Genomic DNA, 19,857 nt, shown 5'->3' on the forward strand with positions numbered 1-19,857 from the left:
AGGCTTCTTGTTTGAGGCCTCCACATTTCAGGGCTGCCTGAACAGAAGTTCGGAGTGTTAGGCTCTCTGTGAGCCTCCGTGAATGCTGGGCTGAATATGAAAGTAGTTAGGCGTCCTCTCTTTAGTCATCCTGTGGAGGCCTCCGTTCTTGAGAAGCTTTTTCTGCCGTAGGGATGAGAACTCATTTGATTGCTCTGCTGGGATTTATGAAGCAAACCCTACTGGATCTATGAAATATAATTTAGCTGCCACTGAAACTTACCCTCGCTCAAAACCCCAAAATATGCGACCTTCTGTAAGAATTCAAAGCAATGCGTACAACAATTAAAGACCATTGAATTTGTGGATTTAACCGTTTATTTGGGTGACAATGGTTTGCTTAAAGTATGAAAAATCGAGTACATTTCTGGTACATTAGTATTAGAGAAAAACACCCAGATTCATATCCACATCCAAAACAACATGCATAAAAACAGGCATAAAATCAACTTAAAACAGTAATCAAGAAAAAACACAGATAAAGGTTAAGGCATAAATGTTGATCATTTTGATCACCCAGATCTTTAATATCTATCTGAAATGCTCAAAAGGCCAGGTCATGTTTTAGGATAAATGGCTTGTCATCTTGTAGCACAGCTTGCAGATTGTCAGCTACGTACATCAACAGAGACATATTCAGACGGCGTACATCTGAATGAATAACAGTTCTTCAAACGATGAAACAATTGTCAAATTCTTCATTACAGAACCAGAGACTTAAAAAAAAAGATCATAATTTCCAACTCAAATATTCAAGTCACAAATAACAGAAAAATGCTCAGATTTTCCATCATCATCATCATCAGCATATATAACTCTTCATGGTCCTCATTACAATCGTTTGATTTGAACGCCAAATGATCATTTCACAAGGTTTCTTTGTCCACAAATCTTGCGTCCATAACACTGAGATAAATTACTTCTCAATAAGTGCTTTGTGCAAAACATAAAATCAAAGTGACTGTCCTTCTCCGACCAGGACAACACAGTAAATGAGTGGAAAAGGAAGTACAAACAATCACTCAGCCTGGATTTTATATTAAGACAGACAAAGGCACATAAAAAAAGATATTAGCTTTCTAACATGGCCATTTAAATCACAGGAGCAACTTTGGCTTTGAGGAGATTTCCTTTAAAGCCTTAAAGTGCAGATTATCTGATAACCGCTTTATAAACAGCGTGAGTGAAAACTCAACACCTCCATCACCCAGACAGCACTGTGTAGTGTGCATATATATATATATATATATATCACTAAAACATGTTGTTTCAACTTAAAAAAGGTACGTTTTTGTGCTGCCTTAAAATTGTAAGTTTTATCAACTCAAATATCCAAGTTGTCACTTCACAGCTCAAGTTGACCTAAGGCAGCACGAACAAGCACTTTTAAGTTGAAACAACATAATAACAATGAGTATCGGTGCTGCTTCAATCTGTGAAATAATACTGCTAAATATTTTGAAATGTCTTAAATTATGTAAAATTTTAATCATAAAAGAAAATACACTAAATTTACTGAAAAAACAAAACACACTTGAATGTAATAGAAAATAACTTCGCATAATAGTACAATTTTCCTGAAAACCCTTTTTAGATACGCATTTCATTTTACATGAACATGTAGTAAATAGAAGTGTTTTATATTAAAGTCTCATCTTAAATAAAGTAAAGGATCCATGTGTATGACTATGACGTTAAGGCATTTTATCTTTGGTAGCTTAAAGGCATTCGAAACAATAAAGTCTGAGCGCTTGTAATCCGCCGCTGTGTGAAGGAGACATTCTTGCTGTAATTACGAGTGAAGCGCACAAACCTGCCAAGAAAATGTCTGGGTTACATTTCTACACTTCAGCTGCCTGATTCCCACACAGTGTTTCTTAAAGAACAGACAGCAGCATCGCGTCGGCACAGTTAAATCCACATGGACCAGATGTGGGCCGGATCTGGGCCGACACGATGCTTCTGTCTACAGCCTGTGCTGTATGCTTGTAGTGTCCTATACGAGACATTGACAACATCGACACAGAACAATGACATGGAAGGACAGAGAGAGGAGACTTTGATTGGTCTTGACCAGTGCAAGTGTCATTTTGCATAGACAGAAGATGACCTGATTTTTTTTACTTCTTATCTCTTATTCTGGATGCATCACTTGGCTGATAATGAGGGCTCTGGGAGACAGGAGTGATTTGTCAAGGAATACCTCAAACAATGACTGTGGCGTGAAAAGATTCTCCAACATAAACCATGAGATGTGAGGAAGCATTGGCGTGTGATTTGTGTTTTGTGGCTTGGGCTAGTGTAAGCCTCAGGTCAGGTCAGTCGGGCCTGTGTTAGGTCAGACAGTCTGATAACATCTCCACTTTCATCGGCGTGGAGGCTGTGGTGGGACACGTGCATTGCTCGACGTTCGGGCCGCTCTGGCTCAGCTGGATCCTGAGCTTCTCCAGCTCATAGTTGTGCAGGTACTCCTGGATGAGGTAGCGTTCGCGCTTCACACGAGCTTTGACCTCTGACGGCACGTCGGGGATCAGCCACGCCACAAAGAACTTCACCACAAACACCACATGCTGGGAGAGAACACCATTATTATTGCAGGAAGAAATTAGCACTTATTTTTAATATTGATGACATAAATATATGGCAACAGTTTAGTTTACGGTCCAATTCTCATGCATATTACTAGGATATTATTAGTGTTTATAAAGATATACATATTAAAGGGGTGGTTAATCATAATTTCACTTGTTTAACTTTTTGAGCTTAAACAACATCTGCCGAGTTACAACACTAAGTTCAAAGCATAGGGAGATATTTTCTTTTACCAAAAAAAAAAAGAAAAAAAGAAGCTTTTTAAAGGCCCACTGAAGTGCCATGAAACACGCCACATTATTCAATGTGTTGACGTAATTTCCCCTGAAACGGCTTCAGCTGTTAGCAGCTCCTCCCTTTTTTTGGAACAGCTAATTCGTTAATTAGCGTTTCGTTAATATACAGTTTGACTAGAGCGTAAGAGCGGACCTTTCTGTTTGGTAAAGCCAGTTTCCTCTAACACTGTTTATCATCATAATCTCCTCCATATCGCTTTGAAATGCAGCATTCAGTGCAGAATTCAAATGGGTCGATATGTTTGTTGTCTGCACGGACCAAGCCTGCAGTCTCCCTCTCATTTACTGAAGCTTTCGCGCCTCGATCGCCCCCCGGTGGCCGGTCCCAGTATAGCCGCCCCTCTGTGTTTTCTAATGGACGCCAGGCAAACTAAATAATACAATTACACTTCAAAATGTTTTCCCCAAAGTTAGTTTATGTCACTGAAGGCAGTTATCATCACGATGATTTCATTTCAGGTGTTCGTTTTAAAAATAAGTTTAGTTTGAGTTAGTTATTTGATGCTATAAAAACGGGGGGTGTGACGTCATGATTGACAGCTGAGATCGACGGCTTCTCTGAGTGAAGTTGTCACTGAGGCACTAACGGACTTTTTTCGAAATATTTGGGAGCAGATTGGAGCTTTAGCTTTAATTTCTACATTTCCATAACTGTTTATTTCACACCAACATAATTAATTGTTCTGCATCTGCGAGAGAGTGGGCGGGCTTTTGTTTGCCCAGAGGCTAAAGACTACAGCCAGCAGAGGGAGCCATTTCCTCATGTTTTCAGCGCATGGGGAATGGAGATCACACTTACAGCACAGCTCAGCTACAGGCATTAATTTAAACGGATGCTGAGCAATGTAAGTGTTTTAACTTCTCAAATTAATTTCTATGAAAGTTAAGCTTCCAAAGGCATGAACTGAAAACGCGTTGTGAATGTATGCCACGAATATGGTCGCGAATACCTCAGCTCTCATCACGAGAGCTCATCAGCTCATTTATGACGTTAAATGTAATCTGACTCCTAATCTGAGTTAGTGCTGTGAGACTCACGCGGCGACTCGATCGTTATATTGAACACACACATTCAGTATTTAATTGTACTTTCTGAACTCAGTCACTGTAATCCAGTAGCGGTGGCTTTGGGAGTGGCCTCGTAGGGCAGCAAAGCATTCTGGGAATTGTAGTCTTTCATCTCCATGAGACAAAAATACATTTTCTGTCTTTTCTCAGTCTAGAAAGCACCAAATTCAAAAATAATTTCACATTTCTACTACATTAATGACCCAGTTTAAATACAGGTTCATCTTCCCAGCGCTGAAGTACCCCTTTAAGAACCACTTTTCCTGGTTCGGATCTGGTGCTTTGGGTGTGGGAAGACAAAGAACCGATTTGAAACTAGGCTCTGGCTCTGAACCAGCACCAGCACTGCCTTGGTGGAAAAGGGGTATCAGATACACATCTACATGTTATAAAACATTTTTTTTGATAAGTTTTTTTTTCAGATGTGTACTGAAGCATTCGTTGCATTCCATCAATGCCTAAGGCCAGGGGTCAAATTGATCCAAGAGGGAAGGATTTGTTACTTTAAAATTTCAACCACAAAACACTCCTCGAATCCAGTCATTTTGTTTGTGCATTCATGGTTTAAGTGCGACAAAAGTCCTAGGGTCTTGGACCACTTTGATTATCAATCAATTTTTAAAACATAAAAAAAGCTAAAGGATGAGGGTTCAAGTATATGATTTACATAATCAGTACTGTTTTTCAAAGCATGCTTGAGTGTTCTTCTGTTTCAGAAGGGAATGAAGGGAATTTTTAAGAGCCCATACCTCCATAATGATGATGAACGCCAACTTGGCAGCTAGAATATGCCAGAACTGTACGGTATGCTTGTACTGTTTCTCGTGTCCTGGAGGGTAGCGGTAGTCGCGGTACCTAGAGTATCAACAGCCTTCATGTTTATCACACATTTATCAGTATAACCATGAATCTCTCTATAGAAAGACACATCACATCATACTCAACGGTACCTGCAGGTGGTCATGTTGGTGCTGTCAAACCAGTCTGGGTTCTCACCGTCCTCTGGGGTGTTTGCAAGTGGAATCTCGGAGATGTTGAAGACTGAGAGGCTGCTGCTGATGTATCCCTCCATAGTGATCTCAGTGCCCGGGGAATACACATACAGATACACCAGCCGAGGGATCATGTCAGACGTGAACGAAACAATGAAAGCCTGACAAACAAATCAATGATTAATGAATATATCTGGACACAACACCACCAATGCTTGACTTTTTAATGTTGTGTTGTGTTAATATTTTAATGCAGTTATCACACTTACCTAATTTGCCTATAAACTAGGGCTGAACGATATGGACACAATTTCATATCTCGATTTTCATGCTAGATATCCTGATAACGATACAATATGATATGACTACGTGTTCGGTGAAAACCAAGCATTTCTTAGAAAAATAAAAAGATTTAAGCCTACATTTAAAAAAAAATGTGTCAGAAAATGTATTGTTTTTAACCCTTTCGCACGTACGATCACACAGGTGTAATCAGAGACTGGTCCCTGGAGCGAATGATCAAGTGCATCACGATCAACTGCTAAATCCAAATGTTGACTATCGCTCAGAGCTGTCATATCACAACTTTTCAGTGTTTTCAACCACATACTGTTTATTTTAGGTATCAAACATAAATTCACATACGTACTAAAAAAAAAAAACAATACATTTACAGTTTGTAAAATACACACTGATGTCTATGGAAGAGGTAATAATAATTATTTCCATTATAATTCGACACGTTTTATTCATATCAGATACACATTGTGTAACTTCAATGTTTACTCTATTCTATACCCAGTTCACCAGCCGCTATTTCAGGAGAAGTGTATGAGTTCACGTGTTGTAAACATAGAGGTTGTGAATCCAACAGATCCGATTCTCTGAACTGCGTCTGCGGCATAAACTAACACGGCGGCGACCGTCGCTTTTGCAGCTCAACTGACGCCATCGTTATAAAGGTGTTTACACAACAATATACTTCCACTTGCATGTGTTTGAGAATCGGAATATCAGATATTTCATGCCATAGCTAACACATTTGTGAATATTCTGATTAAAAAAGGAAAAATGACATATGAGCAGATCATCATTCATTCAGCGCTGTTGCTGCTGCGGTGTGTCACGTGACAACCAATGACGCGTCACCATGAAAATGCCACCCCCCCCTCTCACAATACAGTTCCCAGATCCCTGGTAGTGTGTGTGCACTGTTTTTAGCGGTGCATTCAAGGGCACTCGTAAAACTGATGTCTGTTGTGACTGCCAGAGTTGTATGCAGGGCGAGCGCGGAGAGAGGAAATCTATATCGTTGCTTTTTTCGATAGTAATATCTTGAAAGTTCATATCGAGATAAAGATATGATAACGATTTATCGTTCAGCCCTACTATAAACCAGTGTTATTGATTGCAATACTGATGAAGCTAATGGGAATGTTGGAATAAGATGTCTGAAATTGGACACGCACATGCAACATTTTTCCAGCACTTCAATGTTGTCTTTAATGTGATGAGCAAAAACATGTTTTTATTAGTATTTTATGCATTATGAGTTATGGACTTTTGCTATACAGCACTTTGGTTCACATCGGTTGTTTTATAGTGCTTTATAAATAAAGTTCGATTGATTGATTGACTATAACCAGCAGATGGCAGCAGAGGATCATATATTGGCTCCAGTGTTGCCACAGTTACTTTGAAAAAGTAATCTGATTACTGATTACTCCTTTAAAAAGGGACTTAGTTACTTTACAGATTACTTGATTTTAAAAGTAAGAAATATTACAAGTTACTTCATTAGTTACATTCAGCCGTTGCCGATAACACCCCTGTCGCCTGGTGAAAAAAAAAAAAAAAAAATATATATATATATATATATATATATATATATATATATATATATATATATATATATATATATATATATATATATATATATATATATATATATATATATATATATATATATATATATTATTTTTTTTTTTTTTTACTAAGGAAAATGACTAAAATAGTAACTCACAGTGACTTACTTTAATCTGATTATTGGTTTGGAAATAGTAACGCATCAGATTACTCATACTGGAAAAAAGTAGTCCGATTAGAGTAATGCGTTAGTAAGACACTAGCTACTGGGATCACTGATTGGCTCATATTAGCCATGTCCTGTAATATTTTTTTTCCATATATTTCGCTATTGAATAAATACTAAGCATTATAAAATCACTAAATTTCAAAATAAATCTAAGTATGAAGTACTCAAAAAGTCTCATGAAAAACAATAACTTTCACAGAAGGCAGGTTCTTCCTTCCTTTAACTCAAAGCTGTCCAAGTTAAATCATAACTCCCATTTTGTTCAATGCATGTAACTAAAGTGCACAATAAATCTGTAATTTACGGTTTGATAATGCTTTTTTTTCACATGACAGTGTGAAAACTGATGGTTGAATTTAATATTGCTGAGGGGAAACACTGCTTATAAACTAAGTACTACACTATTGATGCTGATGAAGCTACCTTAGGACTTTGAAGATACCAACACACCAATAAGTGACATTTGACCGGAAGTTTTCCAGCTGGCTTATTTTACTTATTATATTAGTCGTTCTATGCATACGGTCAAATCTGAGATTTTGTATTTTTGTGTAGGCTAGTCCACTTGAAGTGAACATGGGAATTTACGTTAAAATCTAATTTTTCTTGCCATTAACTGAATTTTTGGGCTATCAATGTTTTTACTGTTATATGGTCAGGGGCGCTAAAACACAGGAAAAGAAGAAGCAGAACCAAGTGATAGAAGATTGCTTACAAAAAAGTGAAATAATGCGATCATCAAACATTAAACAGCATATAAGTTCAAAACGGCCTGATGTTACTGAATGAGATGTCGACCCAGGACGAGCTCTAGGACTGTGCAGCTTTGGGACTCCATCTACTCCATCTGTGTTTTGATCATTGCTCTGAATTCCATTCGGATGTAGTCTTTATCAAAAATGCAATTTTCTCAGCTTTTTGTTTAATTTAAATTTTTATAAATCTTACCCATATTCAAGTGTTGATAAAAAAAGATGCATGTACTTAAAGTGCAAAAATTATATATAAATAGTAAAACTATAAGTATGATGTTATGTTCAGTGAGACAAGTATACTTGCAGCATAAACAACTAAAGTATTGTTTATTTATCTATCTATCTATCTATCTATCTATCTATCTATCTATCTATCTATCTATCTATCTATCTATCTATCTATCTATCTATCTATCTATCTATCTATCTATCTATCTATCTATCTATCTATCTATCTATCACTAGTTATTATGAATTGTTTATTTGTCTATTATGTCTATGCAGCAACATGTAGTCCATAACCAATTTCCTTTTGAGGACAATAAAGTATACTTTAAATACTTTTTTTGAAGTATATTTCAAAGTGTACTTTCATAAACTAAAAAAAAAATATTTTACTAGTAAATATCCGCATACCCATAAGTTCACTTGTGGTATAGTTGCAGTACAAACAAAAAACTTAGTAGTAAACTTTGAGTTCACAACTAGTTTAAAACTGTTACATTTAAAGTATACTAAAATATATACTGTTATACGCTTAAAAGTGGGGCAATTTAGTCCCAAGTAGTAATAAAACTACGCTTACAAGTATACTTCTAGTACATTAGTATTAGTAAACTTACTACATTAAGTTTACTTACAAATAAACTTGAAATTTACTTAAGTATACTTAATAAAATGAACTTGAAGTATACTCACTGTTTGTAAACTTGTTTCCACCATGGAATAAAACATAAATAAAAAAGTTAATGCAACTTTTTATCTCATTATTGACAATTTGTGAGAAAATAAGTCTGAGATAAAAAGTTGCATGACCTTTTTAATTTTATTTATAATCTGTGGCGGATGCTAGCTTCCATGCGTACATGTACCAATTATTCTTCTTTTAAATGAATCAGTCCAAAAGACTCACTTATTATTTGTGTCATGTACATTACCATTCCAAAACTCTTCTTTTTCAGATGATAAGTGTATCATAACCAGAGTGTGTTACAGACTCACATTGGTGACGACTGAGAAGACTGCGATCATGTTGAGGATCTCCTCCCATGCACCGATGCTGTGCGCTTTGGCGGCCACGGGCCTGCGGAACTGAGTGGTGAATTTCCAGGCATCCACTCGCACTTCCAAGATATTGTTCATCAGAGCCAGCAGAGGAGCCAGCGGAAAGGAGGCCACAAACAGGGTGATGAAGCCAAACTGGACAACTGCAAAACAACAAGGACATGACGTGCTACTCCACACAAAGAAGAGCTACAGCACCACCTGTATGTGAGACTGAGTTACTGCAGGCCTGTTCATATAGAAGCAAGTACATCAGTGTTGGTGGAACTACTTTTAAACTCGTCATGTTACAAGCAATTCATAATTTCATTAATTTTCATCTGTGTGAAATTCAAGCACAGTGAAGCGTGAGTCATTTCAGCCGCTGCTTCACTGTGAAAAGCCATTTATTGCTTAAATCAGGAGAATATTGCAGAGATTAAAAGTTCAGGGTCTCTGCAAGTTTCACCAAGTCAAATTTAAGGCTTGTTAAGACCTTTTTAAGAAATAGCAAAGCATACAGAATAGCATGAAATACCCTTTTATTAGAGAACTAACTGCACAACACAGTGTAAAAACGAAATATTTTCCTTAATGTAGGCCTACATATATCATAAAATGTCAAAGTCTGCAAATACGCAAATACAGTCATGAAGCACAATAGCTCATCGGTCCTAACTATTACGGTGTTCATTAGCCTACAAAACCGTCATGAAGAAGCATGTGTTCACTATAACATTTTCGAGGTGTTAACGATCAGTCTATTTGTTAAAAACATAAATCCTCCGGTGACCAGGGTATGCTCTGCTTCATGGCACTGCTGGCACTGTTGGAGGATTACGGCAATGGCAGAATAAGAAGTGAACGAGTTTTCATTTAAGGACATTATTAGCAAATTTGCATGAATTTTATTTGATTTGAAGTGTTTAAAATTAACGAAATTAACAAAATATTTTTAATTAGCCTAAAATAACACTTTATTTATTTTTATTTTTATGGATATTTTGATATATTTATTCTACAACATAAAAAGGATATTGAATGATATTCAGCAATGTAATGTGTACAAATAGCATTTATAGGCACAAATAGCATTTATAGTCCGTATCTAATATTTTTCAATGTCTTTTACCTTTGACAGTGTATAACATGGTGTCATGTGTATGGGAATATGCATGCAAATGATATGCAGATGAGGTCATGCATAGTAAAACTGGGCGTTGTAAGCTCCATATATGGTGATTTCGGGGAGGAAATGCTGCTGGCGGTGATTTATAAAGGGATTTTTGCGCAGGTTCTGGCAAAATCTAGCTTTTGTACGTACATACACTTTTAGGATGAAATCTACGCAAAGCTTTATAAATGAGACCCCTGGTCTGTGATTTACGGCCAAAGCATTCATAGCTATAAGCAAAAATAGACACTAGGTGTCACTGTGCTGAAACTGTGCACCTAAATTGAGGTCCCTAGGAGGAAACAAGCTTATAAATCATACACAATGAGTTTTTTTTTTCCTTTAAATGTACAAATGCAGAAAGTTTTGTGTGATGGGTAAGTTCAGGGGTGGGGTTAGTGTTAGGGGAGAGAATATACAGTTTGTACAGTATAAAAACTATTATGTCCCTGGAGAGTCCCCACAAAGGGTGGTGAACCAGACGTGTGTGTGTGTGTTTGTGTGTGTCTCCACTCACCCATCTCCAGGTACTCGTAGAATAGGCCAAGCTGACAGAAGCTCTGGAGGTCGTGATCCTGCTCCCAGCGGCTGTACAGACTCTCTGGATGATTACGAGCACTTCTGCTCACCCACCAGTTACGCAACCAGCTGCACACACACACACACACAAAGAGAAACACCGCCCACTATCAACAAATAAATAAGTAACACTAATAAAAAAAATGAAATATAGCTGCAAGCAGTCATTAAGTCATGACAAGTCATGACTGCATGGCTGGGAGCATTAGATCAACTGCAACAATGAGCAATTACAAGCATATTAAGATAATCTTCGGTTTAATGGTTTATCACGTTCAAATAATTGATGGCGCTGCTGTTTGGTGTCAATATCCCAAAGCATTGCAGAGATACAGCCTCAAGAGTTGTTTTGGGTTATATCTCATTAGTTTACATAATATAAAGCCTTAAAGTTCTGCATAATTAAGGGAGTGGCCACTTTGAGTGACAGGTGGATAGCCATTTATCCGCTGTCTACAGCAAGGGGGTGATCTAGCACTCGGAAAGCATTCCACCCATTGCTAACCAAGCCATCACCTGCTGTTAGCATCCCATTGACTCCCATTCATTTTTGAGTCACTTTGACAGTGAATAACTTTACATCTGAGACGTTTAAAGACTCCATTTGTCCATTGTTTATTTCTAAAGAAACACGACAATGCATAAAAGGCTCCATTACCTTGTACCTTACACTATCGCCCCGTAGAAGCTGTTTTTGGAAAAATAGGCTAACGTGCGCTTTATAATAAATGCGACTTTGTCGCGCAGTTGAGAAATTACCGTATAGACCTGAGGAGACGCTCAGAAGCAATCTTTTACTGTCTATGAGGCAGTCGGCGGGACGTGGAGACAAAGTCTGATTAAGTCAAGGGGGGAGAATGGGGAGAAGCCCACTGTGAGCCAAAAGCAACGGGACAAAACATTTAAACAACATGATTCAGATTTCACTTTCCACAACTACTTGAAGACCTACAGCTGTCAGACAGGAGGCTCACGTCACATCTACGTCCTCAAGCTCAGTCTGAGCCTGTGCAGTTCACTCAGCCATCAGGAAGTGAGTGCTTCTAATTGACTTCAATTACCGCCGTTGACGTCTATAGGATCGCTCTGTCCATTTCTTTTACTGTCTATGGTCTATAGTCATTGAGTCACCTAAGCTCCACCCACATCCCGCCTCTTTGCCCATTTTCTGTTATCCGGACGTGCTGCTAAAATGGTGACGCCCAGCTCGTCTCTAGTTTAAGCTTCAGAACGGCTCTTCAGAATCCTATGGGTGACGTCACGGACAATACGTCCATATTTTTTTAATGCGTCTTTGTGACACACCAAGTTTAGTCAGAATTATAATTTTTCAAAACTTTTCTGCAAGCAGGTCTGCAACAGAGTCAAGAGCGGAAAAACAAGAAGAAAATAGAAAAATACGAGCGCTAATGGATTTAAAAGCTGCTTACGCACCTTCGCTGCTCAGCCCCTAAGAATGCATAGAAACTTACAGCCACATTGAGTGGATTGAATGATTATATACGAGTACAGTCATGAAATTAAGCATTAATTTAGGTCTATATCGTGGCAATGCAACAGATAATGATGTTTATGATGTAATGGGGACTTACGGGACGAGTGCTTCCTGTATGTTCCCCCAAACCTGTTTTCCCACCATCACTATCACTAACTGAGTGGTCAACTCAATCAAACAGCCGCCCGGCTCGCACTGAAAACACAGTTAGGATCATACAATTATCATCATAAACAAGAATCTATTAATAATTCATTAACTATAATCCTATTCATATTTAATTGTGCTTTAACTCTATGCTTAATTCATATAGATTAAAGTTCAACAGACAATAATCTCCCCACATTTTCAATGAAATAATTGCAATAATTCTCAGGTCTACCTCTTCATTTCTCAACCCACTCCATTTGCCGAACATGTAGGCATAGTTGCCAGGGTACCCCACAAATTTGCCCTTGAAAAAGGCGACGTAGAAGCAGGAGGAATAGTAGTTGACAAATTGGAAGAGGAACATCTTGATGGTCAGCTTGTTCTCATACTCCAAATGTGTTTTGGGGACCTCTGTGGATAAAACAAGTTAGGAAAAGTCAGTATGCAAACTTACAAAAATCTGTATGTATTATGGAAATACTTTAGTAATTGTACAGCATATTACAGTGTTTCTCTTATTAATATCTGTCACATGATTTAGAGCACTTCATGAACTGAATTGAACAATTGTGCCAATGACAAATAAATACAATAATCTCTTTACTGAGGTTGCGAAAGCGTCTGGGAGTTCATGTTTGCTAAAGACTCACCCATATCTGTGATCTTAATGGCTACACGCTCGTACAAGAAGTTCAGGATCATGATGATGACAAAGTTGATGCAGGAAGCAGTGACGGATGTGGCAAACTGGGGCGTGATAAGACTTCCGACCACATCTAGTTTACTGGTCGGGCTGTCCTTCATGATGCTGGCAAACGCGGCGAACACTGCCAGACGGTACGCGATCACACCGATTATACTGGCGATAATCAGAGAGATCTGGGGTTTGAGGCGAGAGAGGTAAACGTCACACACACACACACAACAACTTATACACTGCAATTAGTAGATTATACTCAAATTGTTCATACAAAAATATTGTCTTTTTTTTTTTCTTTCTAATATTTACTTTTTTTGTTCATTAGAACAGTGTGGGAACTATGAACTAGGACACGCCAACACACTAACATGCTACATGCTGGTGAAAACATGCATCAGGCAACATTTAACTTACTGACTTACAGATGTGTGATTCTGTGTCCATTCAGTCCAGTGACTTATTTACATTCTATATTAAATGCATCACAGATATTATGCAAAACCTATTTAATATTTGTATAGCTCAGTTTCAAAACTACTACTTTCTCCTAACAACATAGGCAGCTTCTAAGGGTACGATTACACGACAACGGCTTATTAAAAACGGACACGTTCTTCCTTTGCTTTTTGGTGCATATAAAAGACAACCATGTTGTCAGAACGATCCACGTTCACACGGATCCGCGAAAACAACTAAAAACGCTGTAATATACTGCTCGGTCAGTAGATGGTGATGTCATGTAAAGAGACACTGTGCACACCTATAGACTGAACACATAATACACACGTGTTTGACGTCACCGTTTTCACAAATTCGCTTTTTTGTACCGTATTGTTCCAAATATAAGATGAACCTGAGTTTAAGACAACAACCTTTTTTTTGTATTGAAAGTATGGTAAATACTGGTAAAATGTACCACTGATCACATTTTGGCATACCATAAAAAATGAGGCTATTCATCTCATAGTGAAAAGCATGTAGTCTGCCAACATTTCATTAACAGAAGAAAAAAAAATGATTAAAGGGGCGTTCAGCCTTTACATGTAAAGAGCGAATCTGTCATGGTGTGAGCACAACTGGCTTTTAAAGGGAATGGAAGATGAGACTCTGATTGGTTTATTGTCCGTTACGCCCAAAACACACCCATGACTTATTAAGAGACGAGGGACGACCATTTTAGATTGTGCGCCGACCATTTTTTTCATCATTAAACTAGCAAAAGTGGATTCAGACACACTGTTAGTGCAGCTGCACCATGAGCTCAGATCGGTAAAATAGGGTCCTATAGTTCTTGGCACACTCTTGGTGCCACATATTGTTGCGGATGTATTAATGACATGTAAAAGTCTAGACCCTGAATATAAGACAAATCAGTTGTTTTCAAATATATTTCTAGGCAAAAAAACATTGGCTTGTATTCAGAAAACATACAGTAGTTTGCATGGCGACAATAACAGAATCAACAATAATGTAAGATGGCGTATATATAAGTTGCCTTGTGTATCATCACTTTTAAAGTTTAAACTGCTTTATGTAGACAGGCATTGAAACTGAGCTAATATATTCAATGGGGTTCAAATGCTTTCGTATATTTTGTAATAAGCAATGGGATTTATTAGCATGATCTGAAAAAATGATGACGAATGAAGTTCCAAAGAGCATTAAACAATTTTGCTTATTTGACTATTGAAGAAAAAGTGCAGAATTTAATATAAATGGTATATTTTCCATGTTAAGGGATTATATTTTAGAAACGTTTCTACAGCAAAGTATGACAATGATAATCTCATGTAATGATTATGCGCCTTATTTAATGTTTAATTTAATGCGAATTTGAATATCATTTTGCATGACCTTTATTAAAGCCATACTGAAAGTGACGCTGGATGATTTACCTTGGACCTTGAAACTGAATTAAAGGAAACAAGAGCATAAACTGTGAAGAAATAACGATTTGTCATAGCCACTCAGTGTGTATTTTAATAATGTTAAAATTGTGAAATATATATGATTTTAATGATGTGCTTATCAGTTTGGTTGTGAGTGCAGTGCGCTTGGAGAGACTTTGGAGAGATTGGCTGTGGGTTTTTTTGCGATCTATAGCCGTGTCGCCTCTGGTGTGAATTGATAAATAGATTGTTTCTGGAATCTTATCGCATCTGGTTAGGACATAGTGTTGTGTCATAATATGGTTAAACAATCCCAAAACTTCAAAGTATCTCCAGATTCTAGATTTTCAGAGTTGTCTGAGACCTTTGAACCCCACTGTGTTTTTTTTTTCATTATGTGCTAATATAAAAAAGTGACAAAATTTGTACTTTACTGTATAAAATTCTCAGTCTGCTAAAAGTAGCAGATGGTGTTGATGCTCACCCAGAAGAGTACGGTGGCCCCAGACAGGAATGAGCGAGCACACTTGCTTGTTAGAGGAAAATAGGGCTCCATCTCCTACACAGCAAGCAAGCAAAGCAGGGATCATGAGCAACCACCACCACACATCTGGGACAGCAGTCCTAATCTAGCACTGTACTAGTGCCGTCCGTGTCCGCACGCCTGTCTACGAGGACTCTTCCTGCTGCTAATCATCTCTACAATCACATCAACTCTACGACTAGTCTCAAAGCTGGGATCACACTGCGAGCAGGCTGCTAATGCTATACACACACACACACACACACACACACACACACACATCAAACCAATTGGTTTCGTCCTGTGCCTGCCTTACCCACAAGACCACAGTGGCCCAACACAGGATAAACCTGCCTGCTTTATCAGCTGGTGTCTGGTCTAGAACCCACTCCTGCTCCTATACAACACGAGCAAAGCCAAACAAACACGCATTATCTGGCTTCCAAATTGGCTGTTGAATAAACTAACCTTGACTTCTGTTTGAAAAATGACAACACTACATTTTTGCCCGTTTTCTGTCCATTTAACATAGACCATTAGATGCCATTTTCACAAACCCAATCCAAACCACATTTACATTCATGTGCTGTTTTGAAATCTAATTATATCTGACTGCATTTCAGATAAACTGCTTCTCAACATTAACAGTAGAAACTGAAATTATGTTTTGTGGAAAAAAAAATCATAAAATATGGACTGAGACAATTAGATTTGACCAAAGACCTTAATGCAGTACAACATACTTGACTTACTGTACGTCTCATTTTTATCTCATGTTGAATGGCATCTAAACTGACTAATGGGTCCACCTTACAACTCCAGTTTAGTTAAACCTTTTATAAGTAGCCTAGTAACCTTACATTACATTATGTACAGATGAAAAAATACTATAACATCTGCTGAAAGAAGAGATAAAACAGCTGAAAAATAAGTGTGACAGACATTTAAATTCAGGGCAAATGGTGAAATTCAAGAAAATCTTGCGATGAACATTTACAGTATGAGCAAACAATATCTTATCTGTAGAATGAAGAAGAAAAACATGTCAGTAGCACAATACACTGCTAAATAAATCATTCAGATCCTTAATTATACTAGAGTTCCTCATTCATGATCCCGGAGAGCTCTTTAGTTCCAGCACACCTGAATCAACGAAACAAAGTCTTTGGGTTTACCTGAGGATCATGGCCAGTTGAACTGGAACTAAACTAAGCAGGTAGGCGTCTCTCCAAGAGCAGGAGTGAAGAACCCTGCTTTACATGATCAATGTTCTGGGTCAAAAGGTAATTCGGTGAATATGCTTACTTGTGTAACTTGGTTGAGCTTTTGACTGGTGCACTTGATCTCATATTCAGGTCTAAGCTGCAGCTGTTGTTGCTCTTCCTCAAAGTCAACCAGATCCCACTCGTACTCCAGCCGTGCCTGACGCCGCTTCCAGAACTCCAGGAACAGGGTCACTGACACCAGAGAAAGACACATACTGTAAAACATCCATCTGCATTCAATACATCCTGAAAATGTACTAAATATGTGAACATAACATTACCAAACCATTACATTGATGGTTTTAAAGTGTTAGTTCATCCAAAAAGGAAAATTCTGTCATTAATTCCTCACCCTAATGTCATTCGACACCCGTCAGACCTCCGTTCATCTTCACACACAGATGAAGACATTTGTGTGTAAATCCGATGGCTCAGAAAGGCCTTCATTGACACCAATGTCATTTCCTCTTTCAAGACCCATAAAGGCACTAAAGACGTCGTTACAAAGCCCATCTCACTACAGCGGCTCTACAATCATTTAATGAAGACACGAGAATAGTTTTTGTGTGCAAAAAAACCCCAAAACAACGACTTATAGTCATGGGCCGATTTCAAAACAAAGATTTAAATGGTTATGAATCAGCATATAGATTAATGAATCGAATCATGAATTGACACGCTAATTCATAACGGTTCGAAACTTTGTGGGCAACGACATTAGGGCAAGTAATTAAAGACAGAATTTTCATTTTTGGGTGAACTAACACTTTAATGTAACCAGATTTTTGTAAATGTGGACTGTATATAATGAAAACAACATTAATATTTTCATAAATGTTTCCTAGTTTAAGTACAAGAATCATCAATTACCATTAGAGTAAAAGGGAATAATAAACATTCATTAAACGTCCACAGTGAATTGGACGTGCATATAAATTGAGGATTTGAAGTGGAATAGACGCGCGTTGGAGGTGAAATTCGCATCTTGTGGGAGGGGCAAGTGCAAGGCTGTTGTCTGTTTGCAAGATGGCTGATGTTTATCATGACTCTTCATATAAATGAAAACAGTGCAACACCACTATGAAACACAGTGGCCCTCATTTATCAATCTTGCGTAGAAACTGGTGTATATGTTGGCGTAAGATTATGCTTACACTCCTCTCACCGCCTGATTTATGAAGCTGTGCGTACCTCTGCAATCCAGGTGTACGCAATACTTGCCCTTGATAAATCCCGCGGCTGAAAACGATCGTCATTAGAATAACACGCCCCTATATATTCAAGTCTCCGCCTCCCCCACGCCCTCATTTTACGCCATGGACAAACAGAAGACGGCAAAGAAGCGAAACTTCTCCGACGTGGAGATCGGGCGTTCTCAATCATCTCACTAGTCCACTAGTCAGGGCACTGATTAGGACATAAGTCAATGGGCTGACTCCCTGATCAGTGCTCTGACTACTGAACTAGTGAGATGATTGAGACGCCCATCGAGATCACCAGGGAAGTGGAAAAAACCCCCGAAATTGTTTTATTTGGGAGTTTAAAGAGTGGAATTAAAGGCACCTACAAAAACAAAATATGGACCCAAATAACGAGTACTCTTAATAGTGTGGAGATTGAGAAGCGCACTCCAGCAGTTTAAAGCTGTTTGGATGATAAATTAGGCTACCATCACTGCATTATTTTACAGCACGTTTTGAAAAAAATAGCATTTAAATTCGTATAACGGCATGTATTGGAGTGTACAATAGTGATGATGATGTGATGTGGAGTACTACCATTCATTCACATTAATAATTACATGACAATTTGTAAGATTCTTATTATTATGATTATTATTCTTAATGACGCTTGTTATTCAGAAGAAGAATGTCGTTTTTATTGATTTTATTATTATTTAAAAGAAGAAGGTCATTTTTATTATTTTGTCAGTCTGAATTATTTTAGTCCCAGTCGGTGCGCAGCTGCTGGGCCAGGCGGGCCTGAAACGTCAGATGAAGCGCACAGGCTCGCGACTGGAGGAATAGGCTACATATGCCTACAGATCAAACGCTTTGGTAAAGTCACACAAATTAAACATTGACGTTCATGTTGCACAAAAATAAACACTGAATGTTGTTGTTGTGGTTTTTTAACAGTGGATCATAATATAGCATATCTTGTCAGTGCGTTTTGTGGTGTTAGGAATTGTTTTTCTGCGCATTTTCCCACTAACTCAAACGTGCGTACACCACCTCCTGAGCTGGCGTGGGATTTGAGCGTGCCGTACACCAACGTCCATATTGATAAATCTCAAAGTCACCGTGGGTTTGGGTGTACGCAAGGTGTACGCTGGAAATTTGGTGTACGCACTTTTGATAAATGAGGGCCAGTGTGTCAGACTTCATATGTGTTCTCAAATGCATGTTATTGACATTTAATTGTAATTAAAACAGGACATTTACTGTGTATTTACTGTGAATGGAGAATAAGCAGTGATTTCTCTCATTTTAAGAATATAAATAAAGGTAGTATTACTGGCTGTTTAGTTCAGAACTGGGCACATTTCGTATGAAACACTGGTAATGTGAAAGCTGTCATGCGGACCTGAGAGCGCACCAGTACATCACCATACCTGGAGGAGGAGGTCCATTTTCCACAAGTAGGAATATAGTGTGGCCACTTTAAGAGATGCGCGTTCCCTGTTGAACTGCCGGTATTTTGTGTGTGTGTGCGCAGAACTGTGCCGCGCTTCACACGAACAGTTTGAGAAACACGGACGTGGGAGTGCTCTTGTTAAGAAAAGTAACCTGCGTATTCGTTTTAGCCGACTGTAATGCATTTAGCTGAATAAAACATGTACTGTAAGCGGTGATGGTGTTAATGACTTACCTCGGATATGAGCGAGAGTGAGCTTTAGTGCATCGCGCTCGGACTGCAGAGAATGTGCACTGTGTCAAAACGCATTTTTCTTTTGACCTGGAGTCTAATAAAGGTTAAACA

The 19,857-nt window shown here is 38.2% G+C and overlaps 1 protein-coding gene across 1 annotated transcript in view; it reads right to left on the reverse strand.

Moving 5' to 3' along the window:
* Positions 1 to 339: 339 nt before the first annotated feature.
* ano5a (anoctamin 5a) overlaps positions 340 to 19,857 on the reverse strand; it is a 55,001-nt gene continuing 35,483 nt past the window's right edge. Inside the window, exons 11-20 of the mRNA XM_067436130.1 lie at positions 16,916 to 17,067; positions 15,572 to 15,646; positions 13,149 to 13,377; positions 12,731 to 12,909; positions 12,446 to 12,543; positions 10,792 to 10,922; positions 9,059 to 9,264; positions 4,946 to 5,148; positions 4,745 to 4,850; positions 340 to 2,609 (exon numbers count right to left, since the gene is read on the reverse strand). Coding sequence (XP_067292231.1) covers positions 2,373 to 2,609; positions 4,745 to 4,850; positions 4,946 to 5,148; positions 9,059 to 9,264; positions 10,792 to 10,922; positions 12,446 to 12,543; positions 12,731 to 12,909; positions 13,149 to 13,377; positions 15,572 to 15,646; positions 16,916 to 17,067 — 1,616 coding nt within the window. The 3' untranslated portion in view covers positions 340 to 2,372. The remainder of the gene's footprint in view (positions 2,610 to 4,744; positions 4,851 to 4,945; positions 5,149 to 9,058; positions 9,265 to 10,791; positions 10,923 to 12,445; positions 12,544 to 12,730; positions 12,910 to 13,148; positions 13,378 to 15,571; positions 15,647 to 16,915; positions 17,068 to 19,857) is intronic.

This window comes from Pseudorasbora parva, chromosome 25 (assembly GCF_024679245.1).
Source record: "Pseudorasbora parva isolate DD20220531a chromosome 25, ASM2467924v1, whole genome shotgun sequence".
Lineage (NCBI taxonomy): Eukaryota > Metazoa > Chordata > Actinopteri > Cypriniformes > Gobionidae > Pseudorasbora > Pseudorasbora parva.